The following is a 16987-nucleotide window of genomic DNA, read 5'->3' as shown; positions in this document are numbered from 1 at the left end:
TCTAAGGATAAAGTGTTACTCCAAATAATAACAAGTACCTTTTAGAAACATTCTATGTAAGGGAATAATGTGCTAATAGATAATATCGCATTCGTTGAAGAATTGGGTTTCTATTTTTCTTTAGTGAACACTCTTTGTATGTAATGTAAATGTATAAATGTAAACATAATCTATCTGTTATGTATAGCCACGTTATTCGTTATATTTGGCGGCTTGACATATTAATATTTTGATTTAGACGGTAGCAGCTAGTTGCGTTAACTCTATGTATTTTAATGCGACATAGTTTCATTTTTGAGGAGAACTTGTAATCATATCACACCCTACATGGGTCGTACAAGGGCACATGATATATTGAATGGACTCAACGTAAGTGCAGATCCTGCATCGGAGTAACCAGTATATAAAATGGACGAATGTAACAAAGTTTACGCTTTTTAAATATGCCTAGCTCTTCTTGTATCAGAACGACTGCTCAAATAATCAGAGAACAATAAAGGATGCTCTCAACAGGTCAAGAGATCCTGCATAAAATGCATGGTAGAGGATATTAAAATTTGTAAACCTCAACATTTACCTTATCTCAGCATTTTTATAGGGCCTATACGCGACATAAACTCATTTATAATATGCATTAAAAATAAAAGTAGACTTTTTTCTACATGCACATATCCGTAACCCCAATCGAGGTAGTGCTAGTCATTTACTAATTAAGCATGTTTCCCAAAATTATTCCTGCTAAGATATTTGGTATAATAAATTTCAACTATTAACCGTAATACGAATATTGGCGCTCCGTGATTTAGTGGGTAAATGCTTTATTTACTGACCTAATCAAGGAATCAGCTCGGTTCGATAAGATGGTCTTCACGCCATACACCATAATGCAGTACGCCAGCCACAGCTAATCAGGTGAAGGCTTGACACACTAAACGCATTGTATGAATAAATACCCTCTCGAATATGGCTTGCCCTTCCTGTCGGGGGGGGGGGGGGGGTCGAAGAGTTTACCTAACGTCGAACGCTTCTTTATCGCGGTAGCACTTCTCTGAAACTCATTTACGTTCCTTGAAGACACCTTTTGTTGTTTAAATAGCGTTGCTAAATAATATTCACGTATGAGCTAGAGAAAATTATAGATAACACTTCTTCATTGTCAAAAAGCTTGCATATGCGTAATATTACCTAAAAGTAACGTTTTGGCTTTTGTTCTACATTCTATTATACGCTCAAAGGTCAAGGGCCTTCTGTTTTAGAGTTTCGTTGATCTTCCGCTTATATGCTTTTGTTTGCGTTTCGTATCAGAAATTTGTATTTTTACCTTATAGTCCGGTCATTAATTCTAAGATCCATCTGGCAAATTTAGCGAATATGACTGTCATCCAGCCTTGGGCTCTATTTTGCAAATACTATTGATGTTGCAGCTTAGGCGCTTCTGAAATCACTTTAACTTTACGCATTTCATTATACATTCCACATGCAGATATTCCGAAAACATTTGCAAAGAATTTAGTCTTTAAGGCGACGATACCGCTATGCAAAATATTTACCATTACTTAGAGTGAACTAGTATCAAGTTTATCACGTCTATAGAAAATATGGATAGTCGACCTATATGTGCAGCGTACAATACAGGACAATGTGACAAAAATAATCTTCAATTTTGTCTCGCCGTGACGTTCACCACCGTGTTGATTTCGAACGTTATTATATCTTTCAGAAACTATTAATCTGATCGCCTCTCTTAAACTACCTAGTGCTGCCACAACATCTGACCTTTGTCGAAAAATCACGAAGCTACTTATAAAAGCGGACAACAATTAGGATCCTAGTATTTACTTGTACCTATACACCACATAAAGCAATAAGCCTTTTCAACTTAGTAAAACGACAAACTTGCTCATTGCCTTATACGGCATGCCAAATCTACAAGCAGCATGAACAGTACTCGAATGAGTACCTGTAGGTATTTAGCCTTGGCGAGCCTAAATAATATGACGGGCGTATGATTGAATATCTGTGAGCTTTTACTGTTTATCTCACAGAGACTATTTAGGTCATAGACATTGGCAGAATTAGCATCCAAAGGTGTTTTTTTTGGAGCTGAAACATAGTGTAGCCAATGAGCTTGGTAAAATCTTGCTCGGTAGCTTATTGTTAACGTTTATACTATTTAAGGAACTATCAAACCTCAGCTATTACCCTCGCATGATTGCTAATTCAAGACAGAGGCTGTCACTAATATCCATAGAACAATTTCACAGGCCGGGTACCGTTTCATATTCATTGAATAATAGTCCAAGTTAAATTTCAACTTAATGATGTTCTAAAAGTTCGCTCGTAGTGTATACTTCATTGTCCATTTCTGGCCTGCAGACAAGCTGACAAAATCAAGGGTGGCTTTTCAGCCGTTATCAGGGTCTGTTCTAGAGTTGCCCCAAGCAATCCTCATTTACCTAATTATCTACCTTCAATAGGATACGTATATATTTAGAATGGCCTAAATAAAATAAGAATTTAGCATCTATTCCAGTCAATGCTTACGGAACAAGGTCCGCTACGTTGAGGCTTCGTGCAGCACATTGTCAGGGACTGCTCTAAGGGTAAAGTTTCCGTAGTAGCCTATGTTAGTACTCAGATAGCTAACATAATGATTACTCCGCGTTAAAGCCGCAATGTATGCATTTACATGTTTATTTATTGAAGGAAACATGTCAACGTGTGAATATAAGTGATTCAGCCGATATTTTATAGATTGGTTTTTTTTATAACCAAACGTACGGAAGGCAAGTATTAACTGGGGTTGCTCTAGCCGATAAACATAACAACAAAAGTTGTCACTGTTACAATGGTACATTATTTTTATTGAGGTGTTTCTTGATTAATCGATCGCATTGTTTCGCTAAACGATGAATTCTTTTTTATGGTCATTGAAAGAATATCGGTACACGGTGCCAGGGAAACGTTTCCCTGGTACCGTGTACCGAGTTCCCCTATTCCCTACCAGGAAACGTTCAGCAAAATTATCTGTGCTGTTACATCATAGCTATGCGCTATTCTTGGTACTATTTATATTATTTTACGTTGTCTTTCCTCTTACGATCAGTTGATTCTCTTATTGGAGCTTTTTTTTTCACCTGTAGATTCAAAGTAAATGTCGATCAGATCAGTGGCTGGAATGTCAATTGCAGTGTACATGTAGTGCACAATAATAATTCCAAATAAGCTTAACAATGATATCTATATAAATTAATATAACATATATCATGTATGGAGACTTGCCTTTTGTATCATAAGATCAGTTTATGAGAATTATCCTCATATTTAGATTTAATAAATCACTTATTGTATTTGCATATTGCGTAATCGTTACCCGATTTTCGACTAAATGCCGCTCCAAGTTATTCAGAGTAAAATAACATTTATTTTGACCACATAATATTTTGCGGTCACGCCTGTGTCTAGGAAACTAAACAAGAAAGCGACTGGACGGCGGGTAGAGTTGTCCGCCATTTGACGTAACTTTTAAATAAAAGGAAACTTAAATAATCGACTAGACAATGAAATAGTTGTTGGCAAATAACGCGCGACATACGTTATTAGATCAAGTACAACTTAAGCAAAAAAAAAAAACTAAAGCACATCCGATTTGTTTCTCGGTTTTACTCAGATTCGGAGCGGCACTGCATTAGTGTAAGCATTTAAGAGTCAGTTGTCGTTTGATAGCTCAGCGAACTGTGTTAACGTTGTAGGGCTCAATTCAAAAGAACAACTTCCAAACCGAGTGCTGTACGATTTTAAATCATTTACGTCTTTCCTTAGCATAAAAAATTAACTTCTATTGGATTAGTGGATGGAATGATTCTCTAATTGCGGTTCTGCAATGGTTCTAAATAAACCTATTTATATTTATTTAAACCATTAGCAAATTTATTCTAAAAGTATCTTTATTTCGACTAATTTTAATAAATCCAAACCTATTTATTCTAAAGAAGAACAATTATTAAAATCATTACTATTCTATGTAGTGTCTATGCAACATCGTAGTAAAAGAAACATACGCCATCAGTAATTACTAGTTTTGTGGAAGATTTGTTAAATATGACCGACTTAACCGTTAAATATATCTTCTCAAAAAACAAGACTTCGCGAATCGACGAAGCTCTATGATACTTTGGTCAAGCCAGAACTCTGACATTAGAAGAGATTGTGCGGTAGGAACTAGCACAGACTTGGACAAAAATAATCAACACAGACCAAACATGGTTCATTATCCCCACAGATATTACGCTGACTTCTTCCCATTATTAGCATACATCATATCAATGTCACGTTGGTAAAAATCGGCAATATTTTTCCGACGAATTTTGAGAGCAGCCGTGACGAGGCCGGTATCAGGCAGCCATTGTTCCGCGCATAGTTTCAGCTGGAAAAGGTGTTACGTATTACTACGGGAATAAAACCGGCGTCCAGTGACAACTAATCCGATTTTAACCTGATTATTAACTACGACAGTGATCTTGGGAGGACACTCTTCAACGAACGATACGTTCAAAGTATTTTTCAAATATATGTCCGATACAGTGAAATTAAGCGAATACTTTTGCAAAATAGGGTCTAATATTTGGTTTTTCATTTCAAATACAATGTATTAAACATATTGTTAAAAAAGCGCTAAGATATGCACATAGCGCTCATCATCGTCAGGCTATGCGCACAACAAAAGTGATACTTGAGACAAAGATTATTTTTTAAATTATAACGCAAAATCTGTACAAAAAATATGAATACTGGATTGGCTTAAGTAAATGTGTTTGAATAAAAGGTCGATCTATTGATAGAGGTTGCATTAGCGAAATCCGCGCCGTTCCCATCGAATGGTACCGATCCCTGTGCCGATAATGTATATCTTAGAAATTTGAATGCAACCTAGCCGAACAGTTGAAAATATATGGGCACTTGGATACTGGTTTCATTTCTATTATTTCGAAAACACCGTTTGTATTAATCCTGATTATTATTATATAGCCTTATTATGCCTTATTACACACAGGCACACAGAGAACCTGGTTCTCAGACGCAGAAAAAAAATCTATCCCAAAAAGCCACCCAAGTTCCACTTGAATATATAGCAAAGAAGTATGCTTGCTCAATGTAAATACCTTGATAGGCGTCTCCACCTTTTGCAGGTGACATTTCTTGGCATGTGCAATGACTAGTTCTGTGGCCGCCTGAACGATGTCAGAATCGTTACAAAGTTCTGCAACGAGACGACTCGTTTTTCCGAGTTGATCTGCGATTTGCGAAAGGGCCAATTCGTTTGGTAACACCAAAGCTACTAGGTATGTGTGGAAAGAGCTCCCGTACACGCAAATATTCTCGACCAACGCACAGGTCTTCAGTTCTGCTTCGACTTTTCCAAGTGACACATATTCGCCGAATTGTAGCTTTACCAGATCCTGCAAGAGTGGACAGAGCATTTCTTATTTACTGATCCTGAATACTTCAATACCATTAACTTTGGAGCTGCTGACTGACATTTCCAGCAGTTCTAAACACGTCCAACTGCTGACACGGATCTAGTGACGAAAAGACTTGAATCGAAACAAGTCGCTGAGACGCACAAGTATCGTCAAGCGAATACGCAAAGACAGTTAGTAAAAGGTTAAATACCTTTTTCCTATCAATAATTTTGATTGTGCCATCGGGATGTACTTCGCCGACGTCGCCCGTATACAGCCAACGTAATCCATTTTCTTCAACGAACACCTCCCGGGTTAAGGCATCGTTCTTGTAGTAACCGACAGCGACGGTATTTCCAGCCACGAGAATTTCTCCTCGTGGATAAGGTTTGTCGGTTACGTGATAATGTGCTTGTGGCCAGTCAATGAGTTTGATGTATCCGCCATAAATCGGAGGCCCGACCCGGCCAACACTTCTGTCTGACAGTTCCATGAGAGTGGCGCCAGCCGTAGATTCCGTCAATCCATAGCCTTGTATTATGGGACAGTCAATACAGACTTTGATGAATGCGTGAGTGTCAGCGGAGAGTGGTGCAGAGCCAGCGCATATGACCTTCATCTATAATGAGCCAGTTTTAAAGAGATTTATAGATGACGCCTACGAGAGAAACCTAATGGAGATTGGTTTAGCTCAATCTGGACGATGCCTGTTTTTTCGGTGAAAACTTAATCTGTTAAAGCTAACAAAATGTCTTGCAGAAATGTTCTGGTGAACAGAAAGTTCTGATAAACGGCAATAAACTTAGACGAAGGTGAGAGATCAAAAAGCATAAAAATCACGACAACAATAAGAGGTGGAAAATAGTTTCCAAGAAATCTTCGTGTTCTTGAAAGGCTTACCCTGCCCCCAATAACAGCGCGAGTCTTGCTGAAGACTACTCTGTTTAGTAAGGGCGTATTGAAGCCCCATTTCGTCCAACGAAGTTTGTAGCTGATTGCGAACTCGAGAAATCTTCTAAAGAGCGCTCCCTTCCGGGAAGCGTTTTCCAACACATTTTTACGGATGCGATCCAAAACTAATGGAACAGCGCACATAAGATGAGGCCGAAGCAACGTTGCGTCCCCTTTTCCCCCAAGTGGCATGGCCGTTGACTTGTCGGTAATTGTTAATGGCGATGAATATCCAATTTTCATTCCCTTTGCAATGCAGGTCAATTCGACAGAGATTTCAAAAATATGCGCCAGCGGCAGATATGCAATGTATGTATCGTTCGGGACCAACTGCAAAAAAATCATAGTTGAATGCGCTTATTGAACTTTACATTGAAACTTTATATGCGCAGTTATCAAGGTCTAGTGAAATGAATAAATTACTTTATCAGAGTAATAGACACCTGATAATTTTTAAGTTTTCGTTAAACTTTTGGAGAAATAATGCCTGAGAGCCTTTAGCGTGGCGCAGTCATGTATTAGAAGAATTGATAATTATATCGCCTGTTCGGTTGTTGTAAGTAGGTGCTTGAAGAATGAAAGGTGGACGGGCCGATTTCTGGAATATTCATTTTATAATTTTAGCGGGAATTGTAAGTTTACAAGATTTCGCTTAATACGTACGGGTACTAGGGCTATTTGGAAGCCTTTGGCAACGCTCACGACATTTCCGTGCGTGATAATCACAGCTTTGGGAATTCCTGTTGAACCGGAGGTGTACATGATGATAGCATGGTCGTCAGCAGTTGGCTTTTCGCCTGCAAAGGGCAAATCCTTAGTCGTTTTTTAGAAGTACTTCATATAGTAGCGCTTTTTTTTTCATCTCATTCGGCGACATACCTGTGCCCTTTTCTATCTCTGTGTAATAATATTTTGATAGATGAAACAAACTTTCCATTTATAAGAGGACAATACTGTTATTTAATGTTTGATTTTACGTTGCATTATTTTTGTCCAGATTTAAGTGTTTTGTGATATCCAAGTTCGACGTTTCAATCTGTAGATGATAATTCGACCGATGATTGTGTTTAAATCACTTTATACATTTGTGTAAACTGAGTCGACGATTATTGCAGCTTGCCTTTGAGTTCGGGATCGGCGGTCGCTCCTATTTGCTCCATTTGTGAAAACGGTATAAGGCGAATCTCCTTTGGGGCAGTTGGAGGCGGAGCTTTATCGTAAGCACTTTCCATATATACTATTGTTGTCAACGATGGGACTTGAAGCAGTACCGAGATGATCTTTGGTAAGAGATCTTGTGAAGTGATCAGATGCGTCACTTCCGCCTCGTTAAGACCTGCAACCATATAAATAACATGCTTTTGCTGGCCTAGAAAAGCAGAAGAGACGTTCGTTTAACTTCCATAATTTCTCATTCAATTTTTCAAGAGTACTGTATGTAAATTGCAATGAGGAAAATCAACTAACCTTCAAAAGCCACAATCGTAAATAATTCCTATTTATATATGTTTTGTTTCATAAAATTTGTATCGGACAATCAAATAAAGTGAAAACTAAAGGTAAATTCTTTATCTTCTTTGTGGTCATTGTAAAGAATTCGAACCTTTGTGGCTTGATCACCATCGATACACCTACTTGCGGCGTCGAGCTTAAACAAATCACAGAAAGCAATTTGTAACCCATCTACAGAAAAGCGTACAAACATAAAAAAGATCTAAAAATCAAAGGTAAGTAATCACATATTAACTGTCGAAAAGGTATCGATTGTTTTTTTAGTTAGGTGTCTTTAAATTTACATGTATCGAATGAGATAAGTCACGTTCGGTCGATGCTGGTGCTACCTAAGAGCTAAGATTTGGCGGTACTAGATATGCTCACATACTATTATCGAGCACTTTGGAGCTGAGTAAAAATTCTGCGACAATTCACTGTGCACAAGCCGAAATAAATTTACTGTCAGGATGCATTATGGGACGAAATGGCTCAAAGATAATTCTGTTACCGTTGTTTTAGAAATGTTCATATCATAGCGAATTGATCAGTTGAGGAAACAGCTGATGATCTAATTACGAAGACCGACGCATGAGTAGCCCTGCTACGGCCAAAGAACTAAACAACGATTACCAAACAGTTTCAATCCATTTGAGGAAAGCTGACTGTGAAAAGATCTCAACGGTTGAGTGCCACACAAAGCGGTACAGAAGAGCTTACTTGACTGATCTAAGAAACTCTACAGGAACACAATGAGATCGAGCCCTTCACGGCGGTTCAGCTGAAAAACTGATTACATATTATTGTAATATTCAGATAAAAAACAAGACGCATTCCACAATCCTCGATAAAAAGCCCAAAATGACACCAGATAAGGCGATATTAGATGTTTAATGGTACTGCCATTTGGCCAAATGATAGATTCAACAATATTACAACAGGCCATTTAAGAAATCGATCACCTGAACTGCTGAATACAAAATGCGTCGTCTTCGACCATGGTAATGCCCCCGCACACACATCTTTAACTATTTGTCAAATATTGGAAACTTTAATGGTAAATTCGCCGTATGCTAAATGGTACAAGCACCGTTTAGGCCAGACACTATCAGACTATCATTTGTTTCGGTCTCTACAGAGCTGCCCAAGTGGAGCTGAGTGGAGGACTACAAAAAACACTTATCACAATTTTTCGCCCAGAAACCACAAAAGTTCTAGCGCATAACGGTTTATATAAAACATACAAAATCTTTGCTTCGTTTTGGCTTAGAAACATTCAAAACTTTTTCGACAATTTAATGTATTTAGCAGTTTTTTTTTTAAGAAACCGGAACTCACGTACCATTGTTTGAAACAATAATCTCACGAGCTCCACTCGAACAGCCCTCTAGTCGCTACGGACTTAGTTCGATTCCGAGTTATTAATCATAAACAGTGTTAGTTCAACGAAACATCTAACATAACGGTCAAAGGATTTACGTACCATGAATGAGGCCTTCCTTTCCGAGTGACGGATATAATGTGACAACTGGTATATTGTTTCGGAAGCATGCCTTCAAGTTCGACAGAGTATTTTAATAAAAATAGATAGTCATTATGTACGCGACTAATCAAGACTTGTACCTTTTTTGATCCAGAATTTAAATGCTGTGTGCTAACATTCAGAAATGAACTTTCACTGACTCTATGCGTGTGACACAATGACTCATCAAAGAATATCGCCGTTCGATTTTCTTTGGCTACTAAAGCGTTACGCTAGGATATATAGTAGATATAGGGGAAGAAAAAAAAAAGAATAAGCAAATCGGACACAAGACACATCTACAAATGCACACTGACGGGACATATTCAGTCCGGTCATGATGCTGCATTAAAGAAACTGTCAGAAACCCATTTTCGCCCCCGCTTATCAGGTGTCAAGTGCATGCACAATCGTTTGTCCTTTCTAAATGTCGAATATAGCGATTTAAGGCTTTTTCAAGTGGCAATGATGCAGAGTGCATATAGTAATAGCGCGTTTTACACTGCGCTCAAAACAAAAAAGAATATGTACGAAATATATGTTTCGTTGATGTCTCTGAGGCATTTTTAAGGCCTCTTGTGATTATGGCGGAAGAAAAGTCATTATCAGTAACCTCATTAGCGTTTACTATTTAGACTTAAACACAACATTAAGACCGCTCTGTTATTGTCCCTTCATGATGAATATGGTTATTTTTTGCGCAAATGTTTATAATAGTCATTAGGAAATAAAATAGCAGTAGCATAAAGGCTTAATAAATACAGAAGTTAGAGGTTACTACTTTACCTTATGAATCGGATAGAGCCAGCGATAAAGAGTGTTGAGTGCCTCGCTGGCAATTATCCATTACTTTTGAACAACTAGTACGATATAATCGAATTTTTCTTGGTTAATGTGGAAATGGTAGAAATCTTGAACCTCATAAATACAGCCCCTTAGAACACGTGTAATTATTTCGATGTTTTTCGCGTTTCGAATTCCAACGAATTTTGTGTTCAAAGATAATTTTATATAATATTTAGAAACAGAAGGACACAAAGGCAAAAGCGTCTCGAGGAGGTGCGAAAGATGGTCAAATAAAAATATCAAACCAAAGAAAAGTGAACGGAAAATACGACCGAATGATGAACGCCGAATTAAAGCTCTAATATGCGTGAAAAATAGCCCTAAGTGGAATCGACGTGTAGCCATCCCGATCGAAAAGAGGTTCTGTATATTTAGTAGATACGTGTTGAATCTAGGAAACTGTGATGCCTCTGTTCTATTGAAAACCCAGAACTTTTAAAGTTTAGGCGCGTCGGAATTAGTTTGGACATAATTAAACCTATAGTTGAGTCAAACAGGTTCATATATACGGTATAAATTATGTCGCGCTATATCAGACCCAATGTGTAAGATATATATACGCTGCGTAGATAGCCTGTAAGGCCAAGTATCTGTTCCTAAAAGAAATTAAAAGTGCAGCCGAAAACATGACGAAGGAAACCATACAAAGGTTTTAAAATTTCGTACATTCCTACGTTCATTGTGAAACAATATACAATGCGATTTAGGGCCAGCTATAATGTAAAATTCGTTGACAATTATTTTTACGCGATCTATTAGCGCCAATATACCCTATCCAGACTAGCATTGGTGCTTCTTTTGTCACTACGTACCTGTGCAGTAAGCATCCACTCTACGCGAGTTTCAGCCAGGATGCAGATATTCTGTCGCGGACGTATTCCCAAAGACATTAGAGCTCTACTGACGAACTCCACTTTCTTTTCGAACTCTCCGTATGTCATCCAGTCATATTCGCCAAGAATTTTCTATCAAAAAGCCAATTTACAATATCTGATTTAGAGCATGTAACACTATGTGTCCACATTATTTCTTGTTCCGGCAGCCAGCTTGTTCACAGACAATGTAATTACAGCGAAAAAGAAAGAACAAATCCTGGATCGCAAGATCAATTGAAACTACAGAGCTTGTGTACAGCCTTTGATCGAACTATAGAGCATTATAGAATACAGCACAAAATAAAACTTCTTTAAGATAGGTTGTAACATAAGTACAAACGTATCCTAATTGTAATTATGTTTGGCCTATTGGTTTAACACGTTTACACAGATCCTAGTAGAGCATTCGTCTCTGTTCAGGGTCCACTTAGCTAAGTTGATGCCTAATAAAGTTCGCCTTTCTAATCCTGAGCAGCTTGGATTCACCAAAAATTTTAAAACTTTGATAACGAACGGTAGTATATAGGCCACCGTGTCAGCTCCCCAAATCAAATACTAGAACACTGGAGCTTAATTTATTTGTTTCGCTTTGCTAGTGACATAGATATAGATTGCGGGCCTAAGGAATACCTTTTCCAAATATCTAGACGATCGGCAAGTGATAAATAAGCGAATAAAACGATCATTAAATAAATTAAAAACAAAAGTCAGCTGATAGCTATTTTTTGCGTGCTCCAGTCCTGTCTTTACTGCAATTTGAGTCTGACCTATACTACATATAATAGATGAATATAAAGAGTAAATATGTAAAATTACATACAATACACGTGTCTAAAAGGTTTAAAGTTAAGATGATTAGGTAAAAATTGCATCACCTATTAAGCTACATGTCGTGTATAACCCACTGTAATTGTATTTTTTAGATATAGATAGAACCTGCACTGCATATAGAAGAAATATATTCTAGTTCATTTTGAGCAGTGTTCGAATACTTTCACTATGTTCTTTTTTCTTTATATGCCATAACAACATCGGTACACTCGGTTGAACAGCTAAATCCTAAATACCTGATAGCAGCTTGTTTATATACGTTGATTATAACTCTACAGTGCATTATATAGAATACGATATGTGTGAATCTAGGAACGTCTTCTTAATACTATACGCATATATGTTTACGAAGGTGCTCGTCTTCAACGGTGTCTTTATTCGCATTGTCTAGGCTTGAGTTTGTTGTCACTTGAATTTTCCTTGTTATCTCAATTGTTGCTACGTCAAGAGGATACCTAGTGGTGCATACCTTGCTTTTCTGATTATTATTTAAATACCTAAATCTATAATTGTATATACCCGTATTCCTGCAGGTTTCGTGTCTGTGCCACGTGCAGCTGCACGCGAAAGTTAAGACCCATCTTCTTTGGAATAGTGGGTCTAACGCCGACTACTATGTAGAACCCCAACAGCAGCTTGCTGTTATCACGATCGTAGCAAGCCGAATCTGATTACTACTGAACGCGTTGAAGTAGGTTACGTTGATTCGTCAACGAACTCTCAAAGACGCAACAAGTCACGATGGATATACCCAGAGTCCCTTTGAAAGCTTAGCGTATTGTGTAATATTTCAGGTGTGCTTTAACATGTTTAAACTCTCCAATGTTTTCAGGTATAGTTACTCCATTCTGTAAATATGTTAGCAACCTAAGGTGCTTAATCGTCGATATAAAACGTTCATAAATTAGGTCCATGACGCAAGGCTTTTTGGCATAAGTGTAATTTCCCAGAATATCAAAAGTGAAATATCAATGAACTGGAAATTTGGAAATAAACAGATTGATCTAGCGTATGTAGCTAGCGATCAACAATCTGTGCAAATGGTCAATGATGGACTACTACGGTTCCCTAAGCATTCTGTGTAATACAGAAGATTAAGCCAACAAATAATTCACTAATCATGACCGCAGATCGACTCATATAGAAGTCGCGTGAGAATCCAGGATTAGACAGTATGCAAAAACACATGGCATCGAAAAAAAATGCCATTAGAAAGAATCCGTATACTACATACAGATCTACACAGAAAATAAAAACGTATGGATTATTCTGGCTCTGTATTTTTAACGAGTGTGCGGTGCGCGGACTAGACTTCTCGTACGATCCTCGAAAATAATGACTGAATATCCTATAGGGTCTGTTGTTCATATGTGCCCTGTAACTGTAATGTAAGCAATTACTTAAATTTCCAAACCATCACAAATACCTTTTTAAAGACCTTTCCGTCAGGTTGTGTTTCAAATTCTTCTCCAAATTGCTGTCGAGTACCAAATCCTTTTGTGTGTTGAAACCGCACGAACACCTTTCTCATCAATTGATCGATCGTAGTACAGCCACTAAACAGCTCAGGATCTATTTCGTAGTTAGTTTTGACCAAGGGACCCCATTCGGGAGCGCCCTCGAGGGGCTTACTGTACATTATAGGCCTGTAATAGAAAGAAGGAGCGTATATAACATTATTGGTAACTAGGTATAAACAATTGTTGCTTATTTTTGCGATTTATGCTCTCCACCGCTTAGGCTCCAGTTTTCATCGGTCTTGAGCTTCACTAAAAATGCGAACCTTGACGAAGTAAGGCAGTACGTTAAATAGTGTCCTAATAAAAAAATAACGCGGTTTTACTCTGATGACTTGAAACATTTTACTCAAACTTCCTTAGTATTTGACAGAACCTGTACACCATGCTTCCCTATTTAACGTATTTACCTCAGTTGACGACGCACCTACAGTTTATTTCCATGTTCTAGAATATATTTTTTCGAAACCTGTAGCATCCCTAAAGTTGTGCACTTCATGGCGTACAAACTTACAAGAGTTTGAAAAGTTGCTCTTCTTCATCAGCACCCTCAGTAGATCGCACAACTTTTTCTGCATACCTCCATTCACACATATGCCTAAATATATAGATCTGAGATGTTGTAGCCCTTACAAAAGGGTATACCATAATTTGGGATGTAGTTTCTTTTCTAGTTAACTGATAATATTGGCCTATTCTGTAGCAGAAGAGGAATCTGTATAGAGAATGATCCAACCATGAAGCTGGATAAGTCTAATGTAGATTTTATTTTGAGACGTACAGCCACAATTATATTTCTCTTCAAGCGCTATAATGCTTTCAGGACATTAGTCTCCTCATGGTAAAACCTTCAATTGTCCTTAGAGAATCTGCTGTCATTCAAAGGTTCCCACCAAAAATGAAAGGCAAACGTCGCACACTACAAGTGCGTTTTATGTTCATTTTTTTACCAATAGTACCGACAGTAAGTTTTAGCCTTTTTCTCTATAAATATTTTTTAAGTTATATTAGGTAAAACGATGAAGCCGCTTAAGAAAGCTATGCACTATTACGGACATCCCTACAGCAAAATTGGAACGGGCATGCATGGATCTAAAAGTGTTCAAGCACTAATACTACACATTCGTACTCAACAAAAACGATGAAATAAATTACTATTAGAAATAGATTTTCCCTGTAACGTTTTGTAGACATTGGAGTGGAATATCGTTGAAATGATATGACCTCAACCAACGCTGCTTAGTTTTCATATGGACTGATTATTGTCTTCGTTAACCTAAGCAGTAGATGGAATTTAGATTTGCTCCCATCGAACGTTCTAATCATTTATGTATTCCTTCTTTTACCTATACACCTAGGTTAATCCCGGGGTGTATGTTGGCTTAAATATTTATTCTAGCATACTACATGTCGTTGCAGTAAGTATTTAAGCTCTATATTTCATTTTCTAAGCTAAACGTTGAATCAAACTATCACAGACTAATGGTAATACTGATTTCGCAAGCGAAAAGAAACAGCACTCAGTAGATAATCCGCAGAGAATTCAGCTCACAACGCAACATACATGACGGACTTATAAATGCGCAGATGCAGGTATGAACAACACAGAAATCCAGCTGCTAATCGGGTAGCACCTCGCACATCAGTAAAACAAATCAATGAATTTTGACTGATAAATCTAATTGTTTTTGGCAAGATCCTCTGTCAACAGTGTGTTTGAACTATGAGAGCGATAAGTTAACGTACTTGTAAGTCCAGAGCTTCCAGGGTTGGTAAATAACTGCGTAGAGTGGTAACGAGCACAAGTCAAACACTAATGAAAGACTCTCAAACGCTACTGCGGTTGCCGTCGCTGCCAGAGAGTCCAGTATCGTCATCATTTTTACGAAAAACAAACTATACATAAATATAGAATGGTTAATTTCCGTTCGGAGCTCGAATAACTGAGATGAGGCGTCTTAAGCCAGGTGAAAAACAGAAGGGTGGATTTACAAGAACACTGAGGACAACTTGCAGATGATGGTATTTGTTCTGTAACGTTCATAAGTTGACTGAAGCCGGTGGGGATAGTCGCGGCAAGTGTTTTTGGTTGCTAACAGTTCTCTAGGAAACGCCGCTCGTCACGTTGGTTATCGACCGCAGTGGCCGAACGTGTGATTCGGTTCAAATTCAGCTTTTACGTCTATGATAGAAATTTCTCAGTTAACGAGGGTTAGCGGTCAGTTGCCTATCATTCTACAGCGTAACCCGATAGAACTTGTAAGACTTGTTGGCGGCAGTGCGCCTTCAAGCGGCGGTAGTAAACGAGTTCCGAACCTCTCACTGCAATCAAGGGAAAGAAAGGCGCGCGCTAGACGTCGCTCTGCCAGTATAGAGCTAAGGAGTAGCGGACGCAATAACAGACACTGACAAGCGACGATTTCTTACTCCCTGTGTGTTGTGAGGGCAATCGGCAGAAGGGGGCCGGGAAGGTGGAGGGAGAAACACCAGTCTAAATCAAATGAAGGAACGAACACCGTTGAAATTGAAGGAGCGTAACGTTAAATTTTCTCATTCTATATAAGAGTTACACTCTTAAGACATTGAAAGGCATCGATATTGACCAGCTGATGTCGCGATGTAGCGGACCTAGAGGAAAAAAGCAATACACAGCTTTAATTTTATGTTGGCGCTCATATCGTTGATTCTCCTTTATTTATATCTCATATCTACTACAACGATACATTAAAAAAGGATTCGTCGTAAGTTCTATTGACGCAGCGCCAACTTGTGGTCACCACCAGGCTGCTGTTAAGTCTAAGTGTGTTTATCAACAACGGCTGACAACTACATCGTGTGGCCCGCTAAAAAAAGTGAACCTTAAACAACTTAATGTGAGTAATTGTAGAAATAAGATCGACAGCTAAAGTAATCTAATTAGATATCCTAAGACCACAACATACATATCGATACGAACATTTATTACATGTATTCTATGCTCTATAATATGCATTCAGGTGAGCACAGCATGACAGCTAATATGGATACGCTACTCTTCGAACGCTCGTCTTAAAAAGACTTCATTAAGTTTGTAACTTTTTGGCCAAGTTATGTAATGAAAGAAATGATATCCTTGAATAAAAAGTGACTGCTATTTCAATCATGGAACTTGCAGGATAAAGAATATTCATAATGAGATATTGATAAGGTATCAGCGAAAAATAAAAGCATCATTGGTCGCAACTTACCTACGTAAGTTGCCGCAAGTTACATTGTTGTTTTTTATTGCAGAAAAGGCCATATTTAGTGATTGCTTAGATTTTTAAGCATAGATAGTGCGGTACTACAAATTGTACCATATAGGTACTTTGAAAATATCTCAGATTAGCTGTTGTTCTGTCGATAAATGTAGGAAAACATATGTATATTATACATTGAGAATTAAGATACACACTTAGTAGGTGTACGATTAGTACAGAAAATGACGTAATGCTCGTACGGTATTATAATATG

At 37.9% G+C, this 16987-nt stretch overlaps 1 protein-coding gene and 1 long non-coding RNA gene across 4 annotated transcripts; one reads left to right on the top strand and one right to left on the bottom strand.

Moving 5' to 3' along the window:
• Positions 1 to 2664: 2664 nt before the first annotated feature.
• Positions 2665 to 15834, bottom strand: LOC111250243 (fatty acid CoA ligase Acsl3-like). Of its 3 annotated transcripts, none has more exons than XM_086988974.1 (10): positions 15242 to 15834; positions 13405 to 13624; positions 11085 to 11237; positions 9388 to 9457; positions 7534 to 7782; positions 7077 to 7210; positions 6363 to 6743; positions 5674 to 6081; positions 5163 to 5459; positions 2665 to 4426 (listed from the first exon to the last, which is right to left on the bottom strand). In XM_086988974.1, the coding sequence occupies exons 1-10, from the start codon at positions 15397 to 15399 to the stop codon at positions 4286 to 4288; spliced, it is 2211 nt and encodes a 736-aa protein (XP_086845100.1). In that variant the 5' UTR covers positions 15400 to 15834; the 3' UTR covers positions 2665 to 4285. The 3 variants fall into 3 exon arrangements, with proteins under 3 accessions (XP_086845100.1, XP_086845101.1, XP_022660894.1); XM_086988975.1 differs by having other exon boundaries at positions 2665 to 3137; XM_022805159.2 differs by having other exon boundaries at positions 7534 to 7749.
• On the top strand, positions 15834 to 16744 carry LOC147755943 (uncharacterized). The gene is made up of 2 exons (XR_015327635.1): positions 15834 to 16368; positions 16492 to 16744. It is a non-coding gene; the product is annotated as an uncharacterized LOC147755943 (long non-coding RNA).
• Positions 16745 to 16987: the final 243 nt, after the last annotated feature.

Source organism: Varroa destructor, unplaced genomic scaffold (assembly GCF_002443255.2).
Source record: "Varroa destructor unplaced genomic scaffold, Vdes_3.0 BEIS01000004.1, whole genome shotgun sequence".
Taxonomy (NCBI): Eukaryota; Metazoa; Arthropoda; class Arachnida; order Mesostigmata; family Varroidae; genus Varroa; species Varroa destructor.
The sequence above is the reverse complement of the archived record's forward strand: the minus strand, read 5'-3'. Positions and strand labels throughout refer to the sequence as shown.

Coding starts and splice junctions, on each gene's coding strand:
- LOC111250243 (XM_086988974.1), bottom strand. CDS start 15,399: ATGTATAGTTTGTTTTTCGTAAAAATGATGACGATACTGGACTCTCTG. Junction 13,625..15,241: donor TGGAAGCTCTGGACTTACAA/GTACGTTAACTT, acceptor TTTCTATTACAG/GCCTATAATGTACAGTAAGC. Junction 11,238..13,404: donor ACGGAAAGGTCTTTAAAAAG/GTATTTGTGATG, acceptor GCTTTTTGATAG/AAAATTCTTGGCGAATATGA.